The sequence below is a fragment of the Nannospalax galili genome, unplaced genomic scaffold, assembly GCF_000622305.1.
Source record: "Nannospalax galili isolate Female #2095 unplaced genomic scaffold, S.galili_v1.0 scaffold257, whole genome shotgun sequence".
NCBI classification, from domain to species: Eukaryota; Metazoa; Chordata; class Mammalia; order Rodentia; family Spalacidae; genus Nannospalax; species Nannospalax galili.
The window spans coordinates 239,638-260,047 of NW_008340854.1; the positions used below are offsets into that span (position 1 = coordinate 239,638).

The window sequence follows — 20,410 nt, forward strand, 5'->3', positions numbered from 1 at the left end:
ATTGTATAATTTTTTTTTGATCTTTTTGAGACAGGGTCTCTCTGTAGTCCCGGCTGTCCTGGAACTCACTATGTAGACCAGGCTGGCCTTGAACTCACAGAGATCCACCTGCCTCTGCCTCCCTCTGCCACCCAGGTTTAAAGACGTGCGTCACCACGCCTGGCTGTATAATTTTTTTTTTTTTTTAAAGAATGAAATACTTAACTATTTCAGTTTTCTGTCTTCCTCAGGCTGTCTTTGGAGGCAGCAGAATGCCATCAGGACTACACAACCTTTGTAGTGTGCTGGAAGATGTGGGAACAATGAATATGGCAAAACATAATGTTTGAAAAGAATGGTAAAAACCCACAACCCATCATAAGAAATCTCTAGGGAGATATGAGCACAAGCTAGTGAATACATTCATAATAACATACATCCTCAGAAAGATAAATGGGATTTTTGCATGTCTTTTCTATATGACCCACCCACTTATTTATCAGTTGATATTCACACTTATTTCTGCCAGTTTCACCAATAGCTAGAATGTCTTAGCCAAAGAACTGATCGTTGTTACAAAAGATGGATGCTGGTGGTAAGTTACTATGAATTGTACATTGTCAATCATGAAATGACCAAATGCTTCTGCGGTCATGAAAGTGTACCCAGGACTTACTCTGGATGTAGCTGTCCGAGGTCAGAAAACGGAAATCAAAATCAAAAGAGACTCCACATTTCCAGCTAAGAAACTGAGAAAAGTCTTAATGGAGCTGATTTGCCCTAGAAAACAGGGTTACATCATCTCCTAGAAAAACAAATCCAAGTTCTTCCATAAAGCTCTCGGATGAATGCAGAGCAAACCATTCATTCTAGCTTCGTTTTGATAGATTTAGATCAGAAATGTGAGAGCTGTAGAGTCTCTAATGGAACGAGCCTAGTGTGGAAAAAAGCAGAGGGGATGGTGAGCTTTCATTACTGGTGAGGTCACGTCCTAGATGGTATGACATCAGGTAAGGGACATTTGTCAATCTCTCTAGGCTTGTTTCTAACAGCAAAGTGGAAGTTTAATTTTATATTTGAAAAGCAACAACAACAAAAATTTAGTGCATTGATAATACAAACCACAGAAAACAAGGTTCTATAAAATCTTCACTGGTGGAGGAATTGTATAAGGATCATCAAACAAATTAACATTTTCTCATAAGAACTTGAGAGTCACTCAGAAAATTTGGTTAATGCCTATTAAATAGTCAAAGGTACCACTGGATCACTTAAATACTAGCTATTAATTTTATATAAACCTGAGGATTGATATCCAGGAGACATATCAATTGTTTTATTTAGGGAGAACATTTAAATTGTGCCTTATTTCCTTGACATTTGAAAGTGTGTCACACATGACCACATAATATGATGAAGAGTTCTATGGAAAATTTTAATAATCAGATGAATAAAGTATCATTTACATGTAGCGAGTACATAGATTCTAGTATATTAAGAGGTTTCTTTTTATCTCCCCTACAAATTCTTATTCCATTTCTGGCATCAACTCTTCTTATGTGCTTTTGATTTTGTGCAATATCAAGTCAATAAATTATATAAGACAGAGGGTCAGAAATTATTAACATAAAGCAAAAGTTCTAAGAGGAGTAAAAAAGAATTACAACATGTGATGCTAAGTGAGCAATTTACCTGTGTCTCTTTAGAGGTAACTATGTTTCTGGTAATCAGTTTTATTGGGACTGCATAATTTGATATAAAACAGTGCACACTAAAAGTTGCCTGACCTGTAGCAGTTTCTCAATTCATGTTCGTGGGTGCAGAAAGGTAGAAGATAGAGTTATAAGGAAAGGTGAAGGGGAGGTGTACCCCCATGTTTCTCACAGCATCACAGACAGACAAACATCCTGGCTCTCTGTGCTGCTCTTGGGAAATTTAAAAGAGAACATTCCATGACCAAAGGGGGTCATTTGCAAGAGCTTGAATCCTTGGTGGCTACTTTCTTTCAGATGAGGTTACCAGTTGCACAATAAAACCTTTTTGGTCTTTATTTCTTCAAAACGTGAAAACAAACAACCAAGAATGAACTAGATGACAATGAGGAAAGGAAACATTATACAGGACAGAATATGCTGTGTCATGGTGATTAAATCAGAAACAATTAGAAACTTTATTTTTCTGTGTCAATAATGTGTACCATTTATAAGGAACACCACTGCTAGTGCCCTCCCCCTAAAGCCGTGCACAATACACACAAAATAAAACAATCAAACAAAAAATGAAACAGTTTTACACATAATAATTAATAACAACCCTGAACAACCAGAATCATATTTTCCCTAAGCATGAAAATTGAAAAGGTGAACGAACCGAAAAGCTTTGAAATTGAAATTGACCAACAGCAAGGCTTTCTTGAAGTTCTCTGCGAAAATTCACTACGGGATTATTAACATTTAAAATATGGCTAAAAATGAGTGCAAATCTTTCTAATTTTTAAACAACTTATATCCCTTGACTATATTTACTTGGTATATCTATGCTACCTTTCCATTTTTTTTAACTCTAAAAACAAAAAACCCCAAAAAGAATGGATTAGAATGTGCCCCTAAGGAGTTACTAACGTTGGTGGACCATGTGAGATCAGGGGCAGTTACCAGCAAGTGCCATTGCCACATAGATAAACACAGGTTAACGGAACCTCTCAGCGACTTGGTTCAACACCATGGTTGCCTTTCTTGGTCTAAAGTAGGATGATGAGTATATCTGCAAGTTGGCCAAAGCTGTTTTACATTCTCTTAAGGAAAACCTTGGATATTTGGACAACTGTTTTTGCTGTACAATTTTAATGTGATTATGTTAAAAAGAGATCAGAATTATTTTTTGCTTGCAAGATAAAACTGCTTCACCATGGTTGTATTAACTCTTACTCCTGGAACAGTAATTATATTCATTGTCTTACTCCCCTGCGGGCAGATGTCTAGGCTGTCTTGGTCACTGTACAACTCCCAGGGGGCAGCACTTACCTGAACTTTTAAATGGGCAACCAACATTTAATTATTCACTCAGTCACTAAATGTTTATCAAATAAAAAATGGTTATGATCACCGAGTGGAAGAAGAAAATAAGTTTCAGCAACATTTATTTCTTAAGCATCTTAAAATCAATTCAGAGGGCCAGAGATACCTCAAGAGAAGTCTCTGTGGGGTGGGCAAAACCATTGCATTTTCCCTCATTAATGGAATCACTATTTTGGAACGTTGGGTTATCCTTTCTCTTTGGTATTTTTAAATAGAAAGAGCTGTTCTTTTCAAAGTGTTAAAAACTCCCCAGTGTGATCTTGCAGTCCTACTGAATCCTTTCCTTTCAGTAATACATAAAGAAGACCAACTTCTAAAGGCCCATTGATCACACTGGTTTCTTGTCCACTCAGTTGTTGCTGATGAATTCAGGGGTTCTAGACTGGAAAGTGAATGACATAGGGCTCAAAACAGCCTTCTACGTAAAAAAATAAAATGAACTAGCACGATCTAGCGCCTGTGCCAGACAGAGCAGATGTGCAATAAATACTTTGGGGGAAGGGGTAGCATGGAAATGGTGGCTTTAAAAATCCAGGCACATTGAAAGCACCCACATCTCTCCAGTGCCTTTCTCTTCAGCCTTCCTGAACTAATGGGTGATTCTTAGAGGCTTATGATGCATTCTACATGGCTACTATTCCGTGAACATCTTTGTAGTTTGCCTGCTATCCTCTCCATAACTTTAATTTATCCTCCACATGACAGTTATTGCTTCTTAGAAATCAGCATGCAGATTCATGAATGATAAGCCATTGTCTTCTTTTATCCCTATTAATAATCAAGTCAGTAACAACACAAAAGTAACAACTCAGGTGAAAAGAAAACTCACTTGTGTCTTCAATGTCCAATCAACATTGCTGATGGGAGAACAGTATTTGCTATACTCTACTATATACAGATATACGCTTTGCTTTGTTTTATTTGTTTTCATCCATGCACTGTGTAACGGGTATCACAACAACATTCCCAAACAGGCACATGAAGGAGGAGCAAATGTTCAGTCATGACAGGAACAGGACTGTGCAAGCTGTGGATGCCTCTGAAATAAAAACTGATGGCCCATCCCAGGCAACAGCAACATGGGACCTGGACACATGTTGATGCAGATGGAAAGGATGATGGACTATTTGAGTGGGATTAGTCTTCCTGTTTGCCTGGAGAAGGATGGGTAGGCAGGAGGAGAAGGTTGGGGATGGGCTATCAGGGGAGTTAGCTGGGCTGGAAGGAATAAGGGCCTTGCTAATCACAGTCTAGAGCTGAAGAGATAAGGACTAAAGGGTTCTGCATGTTCCCGGGAATCTAGGCACATTATCCCTGTACCTGTTGAACAAGAGTGCCAGGCAGCATATCCTTAGGCATCAGCCTACATCTAGAGCCATCACTTTTTCCACGCGTCTTCCTGGAGGCAGCTCCACCTCTGCTTGCTCACATTACCGAGGTTAGCATACAATGTGGTTACAGAGTGAAGATGTGCATCTTTCTTCTTCCACGCCCAGATTGTTCTTAATCCAAAGTAATGTTTAAAGCATTTGGAGGAGGCGAGGAAAGAATCTTAATGATTTCAATATTTATCCCAAGCCTATCTACTTTGGCTGGATCACCACCTCTCATAAGAAGTAAGATCCCGATGCTCTGAACAAAACAAAACAAAAATAAAAGCAAAAGCTAACCATCAGCCACCTCCCCAACCCTATTAAAAACAAAACAAAATAAAAAATTAAATCAAGAAAGCAAATCAAAGCATGACCCATTTATGAACTTGGAGAGAGCACAGTCTTTCTAGGCTGAGCTACAAGATGGCCCTGCCTCCATGCCTTGTTCAACACGATGATGCCTGGGGAAAAAGAGGTGATGGTTTCTGACTTCCGCCCTGGTACAGAGTATGCTCTTGCAGCTGGATTCCATCAGCGCGAAAGTGAACAATGACAAATGTCAGTTTCCTCTGTTCATTATACATAATTTTCTGTTTTATATATGTATATATAAATTTACTATATCTGCTTGTTCATTTAGAAGCCTTTTATGTGGCAGTAGGCCTCTAGGGAGGAGAAGAAAATGTACAAGAGCCACAGGAGCACAAAGAGGCAGGACGTGAGGAGCTTGGCAGTCCGGGGCCCACCCAGCTCACCTCCGATTTCTGGCCTCCGCCGATACAGCAGCACCCCCACATTGATGAAAGCAAAAATGGTGAAGAGAGTGACAGAGAAAGCTAGTGTGCCAGGAGACACCTTGAACTGTTCCCCATTGGCTGCGTGGTAGATGGCAGCGATGGACCAGGCCACACCAATTCCCAGAAAGACATTCACCGCGTTGCTTCCAGTGACGTTGCCTATGGATGCATCTGCATACTGGTCCTGGGTGGCTGCCACTTTACTGGCAAAAGTGTCTGCAGAGAAAGAAGAGAAAAGCCATGACACTCAATTAACCTTTTACAGATACCCATGGACTGCTGGGAGTTTCCCTGTGCAGTCTAGAATCAAACCCCGAGTGTACTCCCAGTGACCCACAGCAGACTTCTGTATTTCTTTGAATCAGTTTTAAGGTCAAAAGAACAAGACACAGATATCAGGAGTCAAGGGTTTGGTGCTGGCTGTATTAGTGGTAGAGGAAGTGATGTTAGCCAAGTTCTTTATCCACAGACACCATAGTTCTTTGTGTGCTGAGCTTGCATGGCAGAGTATTTTTTAATTTTTTAATTTTTAATTTTTTATTTTTTTAGAAGTTTCACAGCCCAGCTATATCAGAATCCAATGGGGTCCTTCAAAACACAGAAGATTACAAGGCTCCATTCAGCTGTTCTTAGTCGTAATCCTGGAGTCCGGGAATTTATTTTAACTGCATCCCAAAAGATTTCTAGGTCACTACAGGTTGAAAAGGCTACTGGAGGGTAGTACAAAAAAAAATGCTGTATTAGCAACTATTGCTTACAAATGAGAAAGTTAAGGTGTTGGGAGGGATTTCCAAAGAATCAGGAACAAGTCAATACCAGGACTCAAAAGAAATAGACTATAATAGTAGCTGACATTTGCCTAGAGTCTCATGAATAGGAAAGTAGGTTCAACTATATGATGGTATTGATTGTGATAACAATTCTATAAGGCCAGGAAATTAGGCTGAAAAATGCTAAGTAATGAGTGCCACGTCACACAGCTAAGGAAACCATGGTGAGGTGTGAGCTCCTGCCTTCTGTCTTTAAGATGCATGGTTGTTCAATGTGCCACCTTACCTGTCACTGTGCCATAGATACCAATGAGCATCCTCAAAGCTCTTGTTAACCAATAATCCTGACTATGTCTTTTTGTGACAAGGAAAATCATGACTCATTAAAGGGAAAGGGCTTTGAAAAAAAATAACTTATACTTACTGATGGGTGGAATACAGAGATTTCAAATCATCTCTTTACAATGAACTCTATGAACCTGGGTGGGTCTCAATTCCACATCTGTGAAGTGGGGCTCCTGATACCCATTTTCACTGCTGTTTTTCAGCTGGACTATAATATGCAAAATGCTGTTTATGTTTCTTGGCAAGGCTAGCTCTGCATTGTTTTTCAAAGACAATACAAACAGAGCAATCTAGATTATTTTAAAAGTTGGGGCAGAATGTGACATAGGCATACTTATTAATCATTAATGTATTCAGTTTCTTTTTTATGTGATTCTTAGTTTCTGACATCAAAGTTCTTTCCAGGCTGGTAAGATGGCTTCTGGATAAAGGTGATTGCTGCACAAGCCTGTCAACCTGAGTTCCATCCTTGAAACTTATATAAAAATTGAAGGAAAGCACTAACTCTAGAAAGTTCTCTTCAACGTCTACACCCATGCCATGATATACATGCACCCCAACACACACACCACACACACTGAAACATAAAAATAAAGTTGCTTCATTTATCTTTATAGAGTACCATGAACAGTATGTTTACGCGAGAGGTTGATAACAGTTATATTGAATTCATATTTGCAAAGTGAGCAATGGTGAGTGTTATCGGCCTATCAGCTTCGATCTTACCTGCTCTGAACAGCAGAGAGACATGGGATATTTGAATCAGTTTCTTCTCTCGGCTCTATTCTATTATCAATGTCCTCACTGAATAAACTTCCATGGGAATGGTAAAGCCTTCATGTTTATATCATCCTGTATATTCACTGCTTTATGATAGAGGAGAAGGCTATGGAGGCTAACCAGAGCCTACTGCACTTGCTATATCATCTGCTTTCTAAAGAGGAGCTGGTCATTCCTGAGGGCTCATCTCATTGATTTTGATCATTGTCTGTGATAGATGCAGATTTTATGCCTGTTCTGTAACAAGAAATGAAGACAAACCCTGGTTGTTCCATGCCAGGGTGCTAAGAAGGCTGGATGCATATTCTCATTAACTATTTCACAAGCTTATGGACCAGATGTCATTATTCCTTTTTGCAGTTTTAGAATCTGTGACCTCCTTATTTTATGCCTCTTAGATAGGGTCTTGAACAGCAGAAAGGAATTTTCATGCCAAGCCTGATTTCAGAGTCCATTCCTAGTCCACACCACATTACCCTTCCCAGGAAGGGTAAAGGTTGCATTCCTCTTAGTTCATTTAATGGTTTTCTAATCCTTCTACTCAGAAACTTTGAAGCAGGTTATCATTAAATGGCCTTCTCTGTATCAAGGGGGGCAGGACTGAGAAGGCACAAGCAGTTTGATAATCCACCTCCTGGATTTGAGCTGCCTTCTGCTTTCTTCATCACTCATTGCAGCCTGATCAAGATCCTCAGAAACTGGTGAGCCAAAGCAAAGCCAGACAAATCTTAATGTTCTTGGTATTTCATTATTAAGAGTTATTAGGAGCTGCTGCTACAGTCTCAAAGAAGTTTTTGTGTTTTTTTTCTTCAAGGGCAGACAGTGCAGGGGAACAAAGAAGTTAAGAAATGAGAGTCCAGAGAGAGATAAAGCAGCTTAGAGTGGAGGAGCTGCTGCCCAGGATGCCTTGAGCTGTTGTTCTGATCTGAAGTGGCTGCTAGCACTGTCTGATGGTGACAGATGGCTGGTCACATGAGGTAGGACGGCAGAGTTGGTGGGAGACTTTTCTCTATAATGCAGGAACAGGTGATAGGCCAGTTCCCCTCCTCTGATACAGGGTGCCCAGAAAATTGCTACCTGGGTGCCCTGTCGCCATTCTCTGAATGGCAACCTCTACCAGTACATTCATACTAAGTCTATGGCAGTTTCCACTCAATGTAATTTTTTTTCAATAGCCTGTTTATGTGAATATTGCATGAATGTTTTGATTTGTAACAACAGGTTCCTATTTTCAAATGCCTTTCTCTGGAGTCCCTAACAATTAAAAACTAAAATAACTAGCTTGTTACACATAAATAAAACATGTTCTGGGCCTCTTTGAGTCTGGTAGATTTTATTTCCATGGATTATATATTCATTTTAAATTCAAAAGCTATGTAAAATTGTAGGAATACATGCCAATCCAACCCATTTACCTTAACACTGATAGTGATAATTCTAGTATCCAAATGAAGTGTGATAGGGTCTCCCCAGATTACCTTCTGTTGCCACTTTGCTTCTTTGTACACCAAGAAACACATCCCACACCATATGTAAGGGATTGCTAAGCCCTACCCTGAACGTTAAGCCTGCAACCTGATTGAGTTTAAGCAAGATAACTGCTCCTGTCCAAAGTAAAATCCAAGAACCAACTTCTGCCTTGGTCTCAGGAAGGAATGTAATCATGTTCAGAGGCTGGCTCATCAAATACGAAGATGGAGGAATCAGATCTCTAAATTCAGATGCACTGACAACTGTATGCATCTGATTCCCTTCGTGCACCCTCTAGTCCAGCTATTCGTGGTCACTCTTGCCTTAACTCCCACTTTGAGCTCTAAGCAATTTTAGGTTAGTTGTAAAATCTCAGACTTTTGGTCCTGTTTTCTTAGTACGTATGACTGTAAATCAGTCAGAGGAAAGATTTTACCTAGAGGCAGCATGACTGGAATTAAGTCACATATCACAAAGTTAGGCCATAACTGTTCTCTGTAGGTCTGTTTCAAGTTTACTTTATATGATCTTGGGCAAGTCATCTGATCAGTATACAAGAATAATACCTTCTTCTTTTCTAGAGGAATTATTTTATAACTTGGATTTCTTCAACTTTATAGCTACTTACGGAATGAGATTTAAATAGCTCTCCTACAGATGGACACAGTGTCACAGGTCAGACACAGGTCTCTGTGTTATACTTCAAAAGGCTTCTCCTCGGCGGGCTCATCTTACTCTCTATTCTAGGCATGCCTTGAACACAACTGCCCAGTTCTGAAGTGATTTGTGCTGAGGAGCTATTTTTCTGAGCTCCAACCATGTGATGGAGACATGGTTGCTTTTCCTCAAATGTACATATTACTGACCATCTAAGACATAGCCCAAGATGTCCAGAGTTTCATGGTATCAAAGTGAGAGAAACTTCACCAGGGAGATCCCTCAGTCTTTCCAACTATCTGAAGGTTCTTTTGCAAGTTTTTTTTTTCCATCTCCAGTTTCATCATTAAAAACGAATTTAGAGGACCCTGAAAATTCTTTCTCTCTATTGTTTGGGTCTGCCACAATTTAATACACATATTTAATACATCAGTGTATTAAATCTGTATATATGCTTTTGGTGCTCTTTCTGTAGGAGTTTTTGTAGGACAGCTGTTTTCCATTGCAAGTATCTGAAGATTCTAGGAAGAGACAGACCCGACGATGTTGCATTAATCAATCTGTGTCAGTTTTTATGAAATTAAACTGCACACTGTAACCTTTTACCTTTTAATATTAGATAAGAAATGTTGACAAAGTTATTAACTTCCACTGACTTGAGCAGTTGTTTACCTCCATGAGGGAAGCCACAGTATAAATGTGGGCAGAAGGACTTCTGTCTCAAAGGCAATCTTCAGTTTTAATAATGGTTGCACACTATTGGCATCAAAAATACATGGAAAGTCTCATTTACTGAAATGTATATTTGAGTTCCATTCTAGGCTGACTCACTCTGACTCTGTAGGGAAGAGAATCAGGAAGATGCCTTTTAACAAGTGTCTTACCAAGGTAGAGAACCACAGTTCTAAGATGTAGAAATGGGGGGAATTGTTCCAGTGCCACAATGTGGGGCTATAATAGGAGGATTTGATGCTGTTGTTTAACCAATCAGAAGTGAGAGCAACTGGTTTCTCATGGAGACACTGATGACCCAGATATGATGGTCAGTTTGCTCATAAAACAACTTGGGTGGGCTTGGTGGAGGTGCTGGGGCTGGCTAGCTGTAACTCTTCTCACTGTGAGTTATGCAATGCCCTTATTTATTTATTTATTTATTTTTAAATTTTAGCATAGCTACATTGAAAGACCAGTGGAGTGGGGGGATGAGATCTATGTAAATTAACTGGACTCTGGAGCCATTTCTGAGAGAAGATAAAGTAGAAAGATAATCTATTTCATAGGATTGAATGGACTGATTCACCATGAGTGGAATCTAATGAGGCTTTAATACTATTATTTATTTCTATAACAAGACAGAGCTGGAGAATTCATAATTATTGGAAACCCTTCTTATGTGTCTAAACTCTTGGGGGAACTGTAACACCCTTCAAAAAAGACTTAATAACTCTGTTGTTAAAGACATATTTATTTCTATGTGCATAAGTGTTGTGCCTACATGTAGCATGCGCGTTATGTATGTGCCGAGTACCTGCAGAGGCCAGAGGAGTGTGTCTGATTCCTTGTAACTGGAATTGCAGGTGGTTGTGAGCTACCAGAAGGGTGCTAGGAGTTGACTCTGTGTCCTCTACAAGAACAGCAAGTGCTCTTAATTGCCGAACCATTTCTCTAGCCTCACAGTCTTGTGCTTTTAAATGTGATATAAAATATTCTTTAAAATTAAAGAGATCCTTATTTTGAAACTTTCATAAAACCCAAATCATCAAAAGACATTAGAGATCTCCTGATAAAGTCCTTAATCTTCCAAATGGCTAAGGCAGGGGCTGATAAAATGATATTTATGCCCCACCTCCCCCCATCCTTTGCTCCCTTCTCTGTGCTCTTCTGCCTGGTTCTTGTGGAATTCACACAGAAATGGTTTATTCAGGTGCTTATTTTTCTGTTCTCATTGGAGGGCCTTATAGGTTTGGCCTTGGGTTATAACAGCTATTTACCCAAATCAATATGGAAATACCCTTCCCACACCTGTTCACATGAAAGCAATCCCTATTTGGTCTCCAAGTGGAGTTACAGAAATTAAAGAATTACTGAAGTTTAATTCATTAATGATGAGTTAGAGAAGGGGTTGTAAAAACTGAATAAGGGAAAAACACTGCCCATAAAAGTTGTCCTTCTGAAAAAGAAATAGAGGCAATGTCACGACACATTTCTAGAAGTGAAGGAAACAGGTTAAAGCTCCAGGACCCATGCTGGCGGGTCAAAGCCCCAGCCACTTGCTTGCCATTTCTAGCCTTAACTGCAACTTGGAATCAGCTGATAGCTTTTGGAAAGAGCAGCTTGTTTGGTCCTTCCCTGACTTTGTACTTCATTGATCTGGGGTGAAGCCTCAGCAACAGACTGTTTTAAAGCTTCCACAGCCAGGTTGAGACCCATTCCTCACAATCCTGGCTTTTTCCTCCCTGTAAAGACAATGGTATCTCTGCTAGAATACAGAAAAAAGGTTCTACCAGATGGCTAGGATGGACATGTAATCAGCAAAAGGGAAACACTTGCTATCAAATGGCAAATTATTTTTCATTTTAATGTGTTAATTTGAATGTATGCATTTTGCAAAGGTACTCCTAAGAGTTAGATTTCCTACTATGTACCTGAAATTCTGCTATATTGCAAGCTCACAGAAATGCCAATTCAAAGAGAAAAATAATAGTTTTTTCTTCAGGAACACAAAATATAGAAGAAAAAGAAGAGAAATTATTTGTACATCTTTCCAAACTAGAGTTTGACACATGTTAAGAGAAAATGACAGTCTTCCAACCTAACAAATCTCAAACAAAACTTTTAGTGCCATGTTCACAGATGCTGGAGAGCTGAGGTTCCCTCGCCGGAACTCCTAGGATCATGGCATTTAATAAAATTTACTAAAAATCCCTGGTTCTATTTTTTGTTGTTGTTGTTGCTGCTGCCCAATAAATGTCCTGAACTTTTTATTTTAATTTAAATTTATTTTATTTTATTTATTATTTTTATTTTATGTGTATGAGTATATTGTCTGCATGTAGGTAGGTGAATCTGTGCCATTGAGTGCCCACAAAAGTCAGTAGAGGGCATCAGAGTCCCTGAAACTGGAGTTATGGATGGTTGTTAGCTGTCATGTAGGTGCTGGGAATGGAGCCTGAGTCCTCTGCAAGGGCAGTCAGTGCTCCTAGCAGCTGAGTCATCTCTCCAGCCTCTATTTTTTTAAAGTTTTTATTTCTTTAATTATGTGTATATGTGTGTGTATGTGTGGATTTATGCACATGAGTGCAGTACATGCACAGTCCAGCAGAGTGGGATCCCCTTGAGCTTGAGTGGTGGTTATGACCGCCCTCCCAACATGGGAACTGAACCTAGGTCTTCTGCAAGAGCATATGTGCTCTTAAACACTGATCCATCTCTCCAGCCCCATCCCGAGTCTTTTACAGGAGTCTGGTGATTCTGGGGAATGGAAATTGCTTTACATATTTAATTTCTTGTTCACTCCCTCCCTCCTTACTTTGGTTCTGAGGAAACCCATGATCAAACTAGCCTAGTGGGGAGAAAAGCAGGAACCTTCCTCACTGACTGACTCCAGACAGTAATGAGTGTTCGGAGTAGACTAGAATATGCATACTTACAGCCCGGTGACGTCACTTTTGACTTCTATTTTTTACTGAATAAAATAAAAATGCCTTATGTAAATTACAGTGGTAGAAGTTCCAATTTGTGCTTGATAAGTAAGAGAAATGAAACCGATTGATCTGGGAGAGGTTTTTTGGCTCTGGTTGAACCTGGTAGACAGGCAGCTGGATAATGACCATGTTATCCTTTACTGGTTCTCATGGTCATTGAGATATTGAGTAAACTGAGGCTAAGGTAGGTAGCTAATCTGTTCATCTGGGTCTGTGCTATTCTGTAGGTAGCTATTATTGGTACTGAGGAATACTGGTCCTAAAAATGCTGATCTGTATAATCCAGTTTTGGTAATAAGGAGCCCAAGCTGTGGAGAAAGATCTGGTCCTGCTTTCATTTTCCATGTACTAAGTTATCATCCCTTAGGCTAACTAACCTCATAGGCCTCTGATACCTCATCTGTAAATAGGGAAAATATGCGTCCATTTGTGTGTGCTGTTAAGATATAATACAAAAAGGCTTAACATGATACCTGGGAAGTTGATAGTTCCAGAAAATGTTACCTCTGGTTGTTTTCAGAATTCATTTTTTTCACTAATGAAAATTAAGTGAAATTGTTATGATCTTTTATTGAAGTTTTCCTTCAAGGAGGTTATGGTTTTTGTTAGTAATGTGTTACTAGCTATGGTTAGTAGTCTTTGTTAGGAATGTGGGAGAACATGGTTCTGGCTATGATGTCCACACAGGATGGTGGTGACAAAGCCAAGAGTGAGCATTTATTGGGCTTCACTAGGTTAAGTATATGTGAATTCTCATTAGTAGACAGTACAACCGCATGTGTACACTATTACTAGGCCCATTTTATAGATGTGTAAACTAAAGTATAGAGCATAAGAAATTTGCTCAAAGTAATACCACCAATAAAAGCTAGGGTTCAGTTCAAAACAAGCAGGACCCTGGCTGGGGTCTAGATTTCTTAATCACCAGCTCACATGGCAGTGACCAAGATTAGACCATGGACACATCTTAAATTTGAACGGACTCAAAGAAAATAAAAGGAATCTTTATCCTGTTCTCTGCCAACTGTACTACAGGATCTTAAAGTGGCTGATCATTTGAAAGAAAATGAATAAAATCCTTTTCTGTAGGAATATCAGCTTGGCTTCTTAAGCAAAATGCTATATTAAAAAGGATTGGAAACAGATTAAGAGAGAGCTACTTAAATGGAAGACCCTCTAATCTTTCAGGCAGATAGCAGTAACTGATACCAAAGTAAATTTTTTATTCTTTAAGTTCCTGGCTTCTCTTGGATCACATTTGCATTGTCTTTCTGTGGTACGTAAAAATAATGTGAGTAAACTATTTTTAAAACAGCACCAAGTTTTTGATATTTCTACTTTCAAAATATGATTCTATTACTTTTATAATAGAACTTTATTCACCAAGTCTATGAGAGCAAAAAAAAAAAAGGTAGGATTTAGTCTGGCAATATTTGGCTAATTTTGAAAAGAAAAAAGAGGGAGATGTGGGGCTAAATACACAGCTGTGTCAGTCAGCATTTCCCTCTACAGATGGTTTGTGATGCAGAAACTGACTTCCTATGCAAAGACAAAGACAATCAATGCTTCCTGCACAGACCTGTGCCCAGTCCATTACTCCAGTCTCAGTTCTCCCATCCTCCATCCCTGTGATGGACATCTGCTTTCTTTTCTTCTATGCTCTGTTATGTTTCTGGGAAAACCTATCTCTTAGTTGAATGCTCTCAGATGATCTCCTCTTCAAGTCCTTTTCTAGAGATGGGAAAATATATGTACTTTGGAGCTAGATGTCTTGATAGAGCCAGAGTTAAATAGGAGGCTCTGGCAGACACCTTATAGTAGAGACATGCCCCAAACTCTTTCTCATCAATAGGTGGCCTTAGTGGATTTTGATGAAACTTCTGGTCAGCTCAATTATACTATAATGATTGATTCTGTGGCTCTAAACAATAAACTAAAGACACCCAGCATGCTCCTCTGTCCTAGGAATATTTACCCAATTATTTATTCCACACACAGTCTCTTTTTGAATGGGTTGCTTTGTCCATTGTAAGTTCAGATAAATATGAATACTCTTTAAAATAACCAAATAGAGGCAACTCAGTGAACAGAAAATGTCAGTGTATACAATCTCAATCCAACTGCGGGGTGGTGGAAAGGAAGAGGGAGGGTTAAGGGAAAGGCAGGAGGTGGGGGACAAGTAACACTTAAGGACAGGTACAGGTGCACTTGTGGGGATGCTAAAAGGTTCTGATTATTTCCTATGTGACTCTCACCTTGCTGTGATGTGGTGTGGAATTCCCTCATTAGCTTATTCCTACATAAGAATACCTAACTGTCTGAGGTAAGAAGAGCACGAGGCTCCATGGAAAACCAAGAGCTCTGAAGCTCATTGGTTCAGATCTTCTGTTTCTAAGAATTTAGAAATAATTTTTATAGGCATAAAAGTTTATATAAAGACTTGGTCCTTGCAGTTTATATTAATGAAAAATTATTAAAAACTGTATTGTCTAATATGTTTGATAAAATAAATTGTAATTTTATGTAATACTTTACAGCTGTTAAAATCATGATGTAAAGGTACTATATAAGAAAAGTGTCCATGACACACTGTTAGGTGACAAACAGGCCATGTGACCATATCTAAGAGCAGTTCACTTAAAAAGTGTGGGTTGGGCTGGAGAGATGGCTTAGTGGTTAAGAGCACTGCCCCCTTTTGCAGAGGACCTGAGTTCGATTCCCAGCACCCACATGGTGGCTAACAACAGTTTGTAACTCCAGTTCCAAGGATTCCAACACCTTCTTCTGACCTCCCTGGGTATTGCATGACATGGGTGCACTTACATACATGGAGGCAATGCATTCATAATCATAAAATTAAAAAAATAATAAAATATTAAAAACTGTGGGTCAATATGTGATGTGTATGTATGCATATTTTTCCCAACTTATTTAAACATTATAGAAACTTAAAATTTGAAAGACAGACATAAGAATGTTAAGGAGTGGTCAGATTATATACTTTTTTCACAGCTTTATAATATTTTCTACCTCATGTTATTAAAAGTCTTAATAATAAATATATGCATTAAAAATAGGTTCATAAGGCCTGGGTATGGTGGCACAGTCCTTTAATCCCAGCACACAGGAGGGAGAGGCGAGCATATCTCTGGGAGTTTGAGGTCAGTCTGTCAGCCTGATCTACCTAGCCAGAGTGACGCTACACAGTGAGATCCTGTCTCAACAAACAACAAAAATGTCTACCTGAGAAGGAATGGGGGGGTTGCATTTCAGCTTTTTTTTCTGTTTTTTGGGGGGGGGGTTGCACAAAGTTGGCTTAAATGCCTAGAGCTAAACTAGGGATTTGGAAGGTGTTAGACATATAACATACAGAATAAGTGCCTTTAAAATGTGTAAAGGATGAGGAGGGGGTAGTGTAAGACATGAAGAAGAGGTATCCTGGCCATCAGGGCCTGGTCTGGAACACAGATTTAGAAACGGCATATGTCCAGGTAAGTCATCAGGAGGGGCAAGATCTTTTTATTTTATTTTTTTTTAAAAAAAAACAGAGCTGGTTTTTCTATTTAGCTTTGAAGCCCTAGCTGGTCTGGAACTCAGTATGTAGACCAGGCTGGCCTTGCACTCAGAGATTCCACTTGCCTCTGCCTCTGTGCTGGGATTTTATGTATCACCAGATGGAATGAGTAGCAAGATCTTAAAAGTAACTTTATCTATGAGCAAGTTTGCTCAGGACGAGCTGTGATGAGAAGCTGTCTGTCTTCCATTTTTCCAATCGTGCCTGTTCACTGCTTCATTTCCTACTTTGTGTTATATTACTTTATATTTTATTTGCCAACCATGTTTTATTGGTCTCAATACACAAAACTGATTTGCATATTCACTTAACCTGACAAATACTTTTTACAGACTTGTTAAGAGGTTTGTGCCCTTGAGATACTTGAGAAAGAGACATAATACCCACATCTTTCAGCATTGTGCTTGGGCTCTTACTAGAGATGTAATTTGTAATGCAAATGCCATACACAAGAAGGCTTCAGGCTCTAACCAAGATGCTCAAAATATGCTGTGAAGCTGAACTCCCCTGTCTCTTTACCAAACAGCGCAACAGCCCCAGACACCTAATGTGTGCTGGCAAACAGCTCTTAATTTTACAGATTCATGACATTGCCAGAGCACTTCCACAGGTGTCATGTGATTTGCTATTCCCCACAATAGCCTTACCCCATGGTTTTTTCAGGGAGGAAACAGTATCTTTCATCTACTTGCCTGATCTTACCCCATGTTCATGGGTTATATTGATAATCCTCGATATTACCTAACTCTCAGAGCTGCTATGGATATTAAAGAGTTTAAGTTATGTAAATGAACTTTCTAGTCAATGAAGCCATGCTGATGTCACTGTTATTGAAACAATTTTTGTGTTAAAGTAAAATGCTCTACCCTCAAGAAACCATCATTAAGAACTGTTGTCTTAGTGGGACCATGTTTTGGATATTTTCAAAGCCATAGTTAACCTAGAATATTCAGACTGAAGAGAAGAAGAGAGGTTAGGGAGAAAAATCCAGGGCCCTGGGGACAGCAGATATGGTAGAAGTGAAGTGGGAGCTGCAGCTGCAAGAGGGAAAAGAAAACCACAAACAAAACCATCATGTGGAATGGGAAGGCCAGAACGAGTAACACATTCCCATAGTTCTGAAGAACCTGCCTGTGTAAGTCTGCAGGGGAAGTCTAAAGGTTTAATTAAGTGTAAGTTGTCAAAGATCAGTAGTGCATAGAATTTACCCACCCTATTAAAATGCTGCCTCACCTACCACATAAGGACTATCCCATGTTTTGTTTTCCTCTCAACAATGTCCATCTTCACTTTTAAGCCCAGTCTCCTTGAAATGGAGTGCATACTCTGTGAGATTATTGTATGTTCTCTTACTGCTCCAATGTGAAATAGTGCCTAATCCTCAGTGGGGAAAGAGTTAAATGATGAATGAAAGGAAGGGATTCAGCATGGCCTGATGCCTATGCCTTGTTACATACTGCTTCCTTTCTTTTAATATCTTTTAAGAATGGTGTCTGTTTCTTTTTGAATGGCTTTATGACTAGTGTAGGGGGATGGCAACTTGAGATTTCATGACCCAGCATGCCACATTGTTCCAGAGACCAGTTTGGGCTTCCAAGTTAATAATGGGTATCGTCAGACAACCTCACAGTTTTTCATGCTGAACATCTTGTGACTAAAAATTCACCATAGACTCAGCTCAGATGTAAGAGGTGAGACACCTTCTTCTCAAGACAAGAATACTTGGTTTTGGAAAGCATATTCATAGCAGTTTCTTCCGTGTTATTTTCTCTTTCCTTCCTGAGCACAGAACTCCAGAAACACACGTGCTTGGGGTAGGCAGCACCCTCAAGGTTTCTAGAACCGCCTCTTAACAAGTATGTACCCACCTTTAGTAGCGTTGGTCCCAGTTCCCTACTTGGCAAGCAGGCTAGCTTTGGGTCTCTTTTTGCCTTCTTCCAGCCATCTGAAGCCTCAGCATGTATGGACTCCTTCAGAGAAGGCCATTTCAGGATCGTTTTGTACATTTATGGTTAGTTGCTATTTGCAAGTGACAAGCTATAATTAATCCTCTGCTGAGCCTGGTTGCAGACCCTAATGGGGATCATTTTTGCTTGGAATTACAGAAAAGTCCTGCTTTTTTGTTTTTTAATCTCAACTCATGATATTTTACCATGATAACCTAATAATAGCTTGCAAGTTATGAGGGACCATGCCAAAAAGCCCCCTGGGCTCCAGAGGAGGGGGAAAAGAAAACAAACATAACATACAATTTCCTGGTAAATAATAGAACCCAAAAAAGCTATCTTCTCCTTGTGTGTATGAAGCATTGGATTTACATTTGTTAAGCAAAATGGAGGTTATCAAATATGGTCACATACTGACTTAGCATCTTTGGATCATGTGCTAGAGAAGGTGGCTGCATCATGCAAGGCATTTTATGGATTTCATTTCTTTTAGAATGAAGCAGGGGATAAGCAAGTCATATATAGGTTCTGGTTCATTCCTGGGAAGAGGCAGAATGCACATTCTGTGTGCTGGGGAGCTACAGTGGCATTCCAGCTGGCACTGTGCATAAATACCAAGCACCACCATGACTTCATGTTTACACTATGCAGTAGACCCCAAAGATAGGAAAATTCTTTTACAGCAACATGCAAAATGTACCTTTTAAATTCTCTTAGCATTGCATTTGCACTTGTTTCTAAAAATACCAAAGAGGCTAAATTCATTTTGTTGCGCATGCAGTGCCTGTCACATGGCAATAAAGCTATGTTTTCTTATAGACCAATGCTTCGTCTTAGGAATTTGGCAGTGATCTGGCATTCTGTATACAGGGAGATACGTCCATGGCTCCTGATCAATAGATCAAGACCTCTGTTCTCTCTCCTAATGGCTGTGATGGATTTGCATTGATCAGGGGACAACAGCAAGCAGCTAAAGGGTGACATTTTGGGGTCATGGATGAGAATAAGAAGCTGAAATGATAACACTGGCCTCCGTAATGCTGTGTTATGATCAACAACTGCAGTGGTCAGAGACATCAACTTTATATATAATTAAGCATCAGCAATAACCTAAAATTCCTCAGGGCTGAGTCTAGCTGTCATTAGACTGCGTGATTTTTACTCCTAGAAATCTATAAGATATGAGCTAAGATTATTACTTGAGAGAAGGTTTTGGGATTGTTTTAAAGACGTCCAAATCCACAGATGCATAAAACAACGAAGATGGAAAATACCAATGTATAGAGTTGTAAAGATCTTTAAAGATTTTTTAGGAAAAGATCATTTAGAAATCTTAAAGAATTCATGATAAATTTCAACCTTCTGTACTATGAGAGTAAGTATAATCACAATTAGAGAACTCAAATTTTTTTTCATTAAAATTTGTTCAATTTATACTGAGAAAAGGCAGAACTTCAGAGTGAGAAAGTGCCTTAGAGCTTGCTTGAGGATGGAGGAAGAAATCATGATGAACTGCAAATGGTTGTGAGGGTTCTTATTGGGGTGATTAAATACCCCCAAACAGGGTTAGAGTAATGAGAACATAACTCAGTGAATTTATTAAAAACATCAGTCCGACTATCCTCAGGCCTCTTGGGGTAAGTCTATAGCGCAGCTCTCTGCGCCGGGACTCCCTAAGCGACATTCACCCTTCCATCCCCCGCCTCGCCATTCTATACTCCTAGTTTGGGCCCTCTGCCATTCCTAGTCTCGGGGCCCCAGACACCTGGGGAGCCAGTGCTGCTTCCTGACCCTTTTCACCCGGACTGGCTTGGTGCCTTCCTTGGGCCCCAGGAGTACTGCCTCTGAACCCGGCCCTGCCCTCACCTCTCTCTGCTTCCCTGGTCCTGCAACACCTGCCAGCCTCTTTCTGGGGCTCCTAGGCTTACTTTGCCTCTC

The 20,410-nt window shown here is 39.6% G+C and overlaps 1 protein-coding gene across 17 annotated transcripts in view; it reads right to left on the minus strand.

Moving 5' to 3' along the window:
* Positions 1-2,009: 2,009 nt before the first annotated feature.
* Positions 2,010-20,410, minus strand: part of Slc8a1 (solute carrier family 8 member A1) — a 328,175-nt gene continuing 309,774 nt past the window's right edge. For all 17 annotated transcript variants that reach the window (XM_017798881.2, XM_017798880.2, XM_017798879.2 and 14 more), the window contains one exon: positions 2,010-5,442. In XM_017798881.2, the coding sequence (XP_017654370.1) occupies positions 5,066-5,442 (377 nt within the window). In that variant the 3' untranslated portion in view covers positions 2,010-5,065. The remainder of the gene's footprint in view (positions 5,443-20,410) is intronic.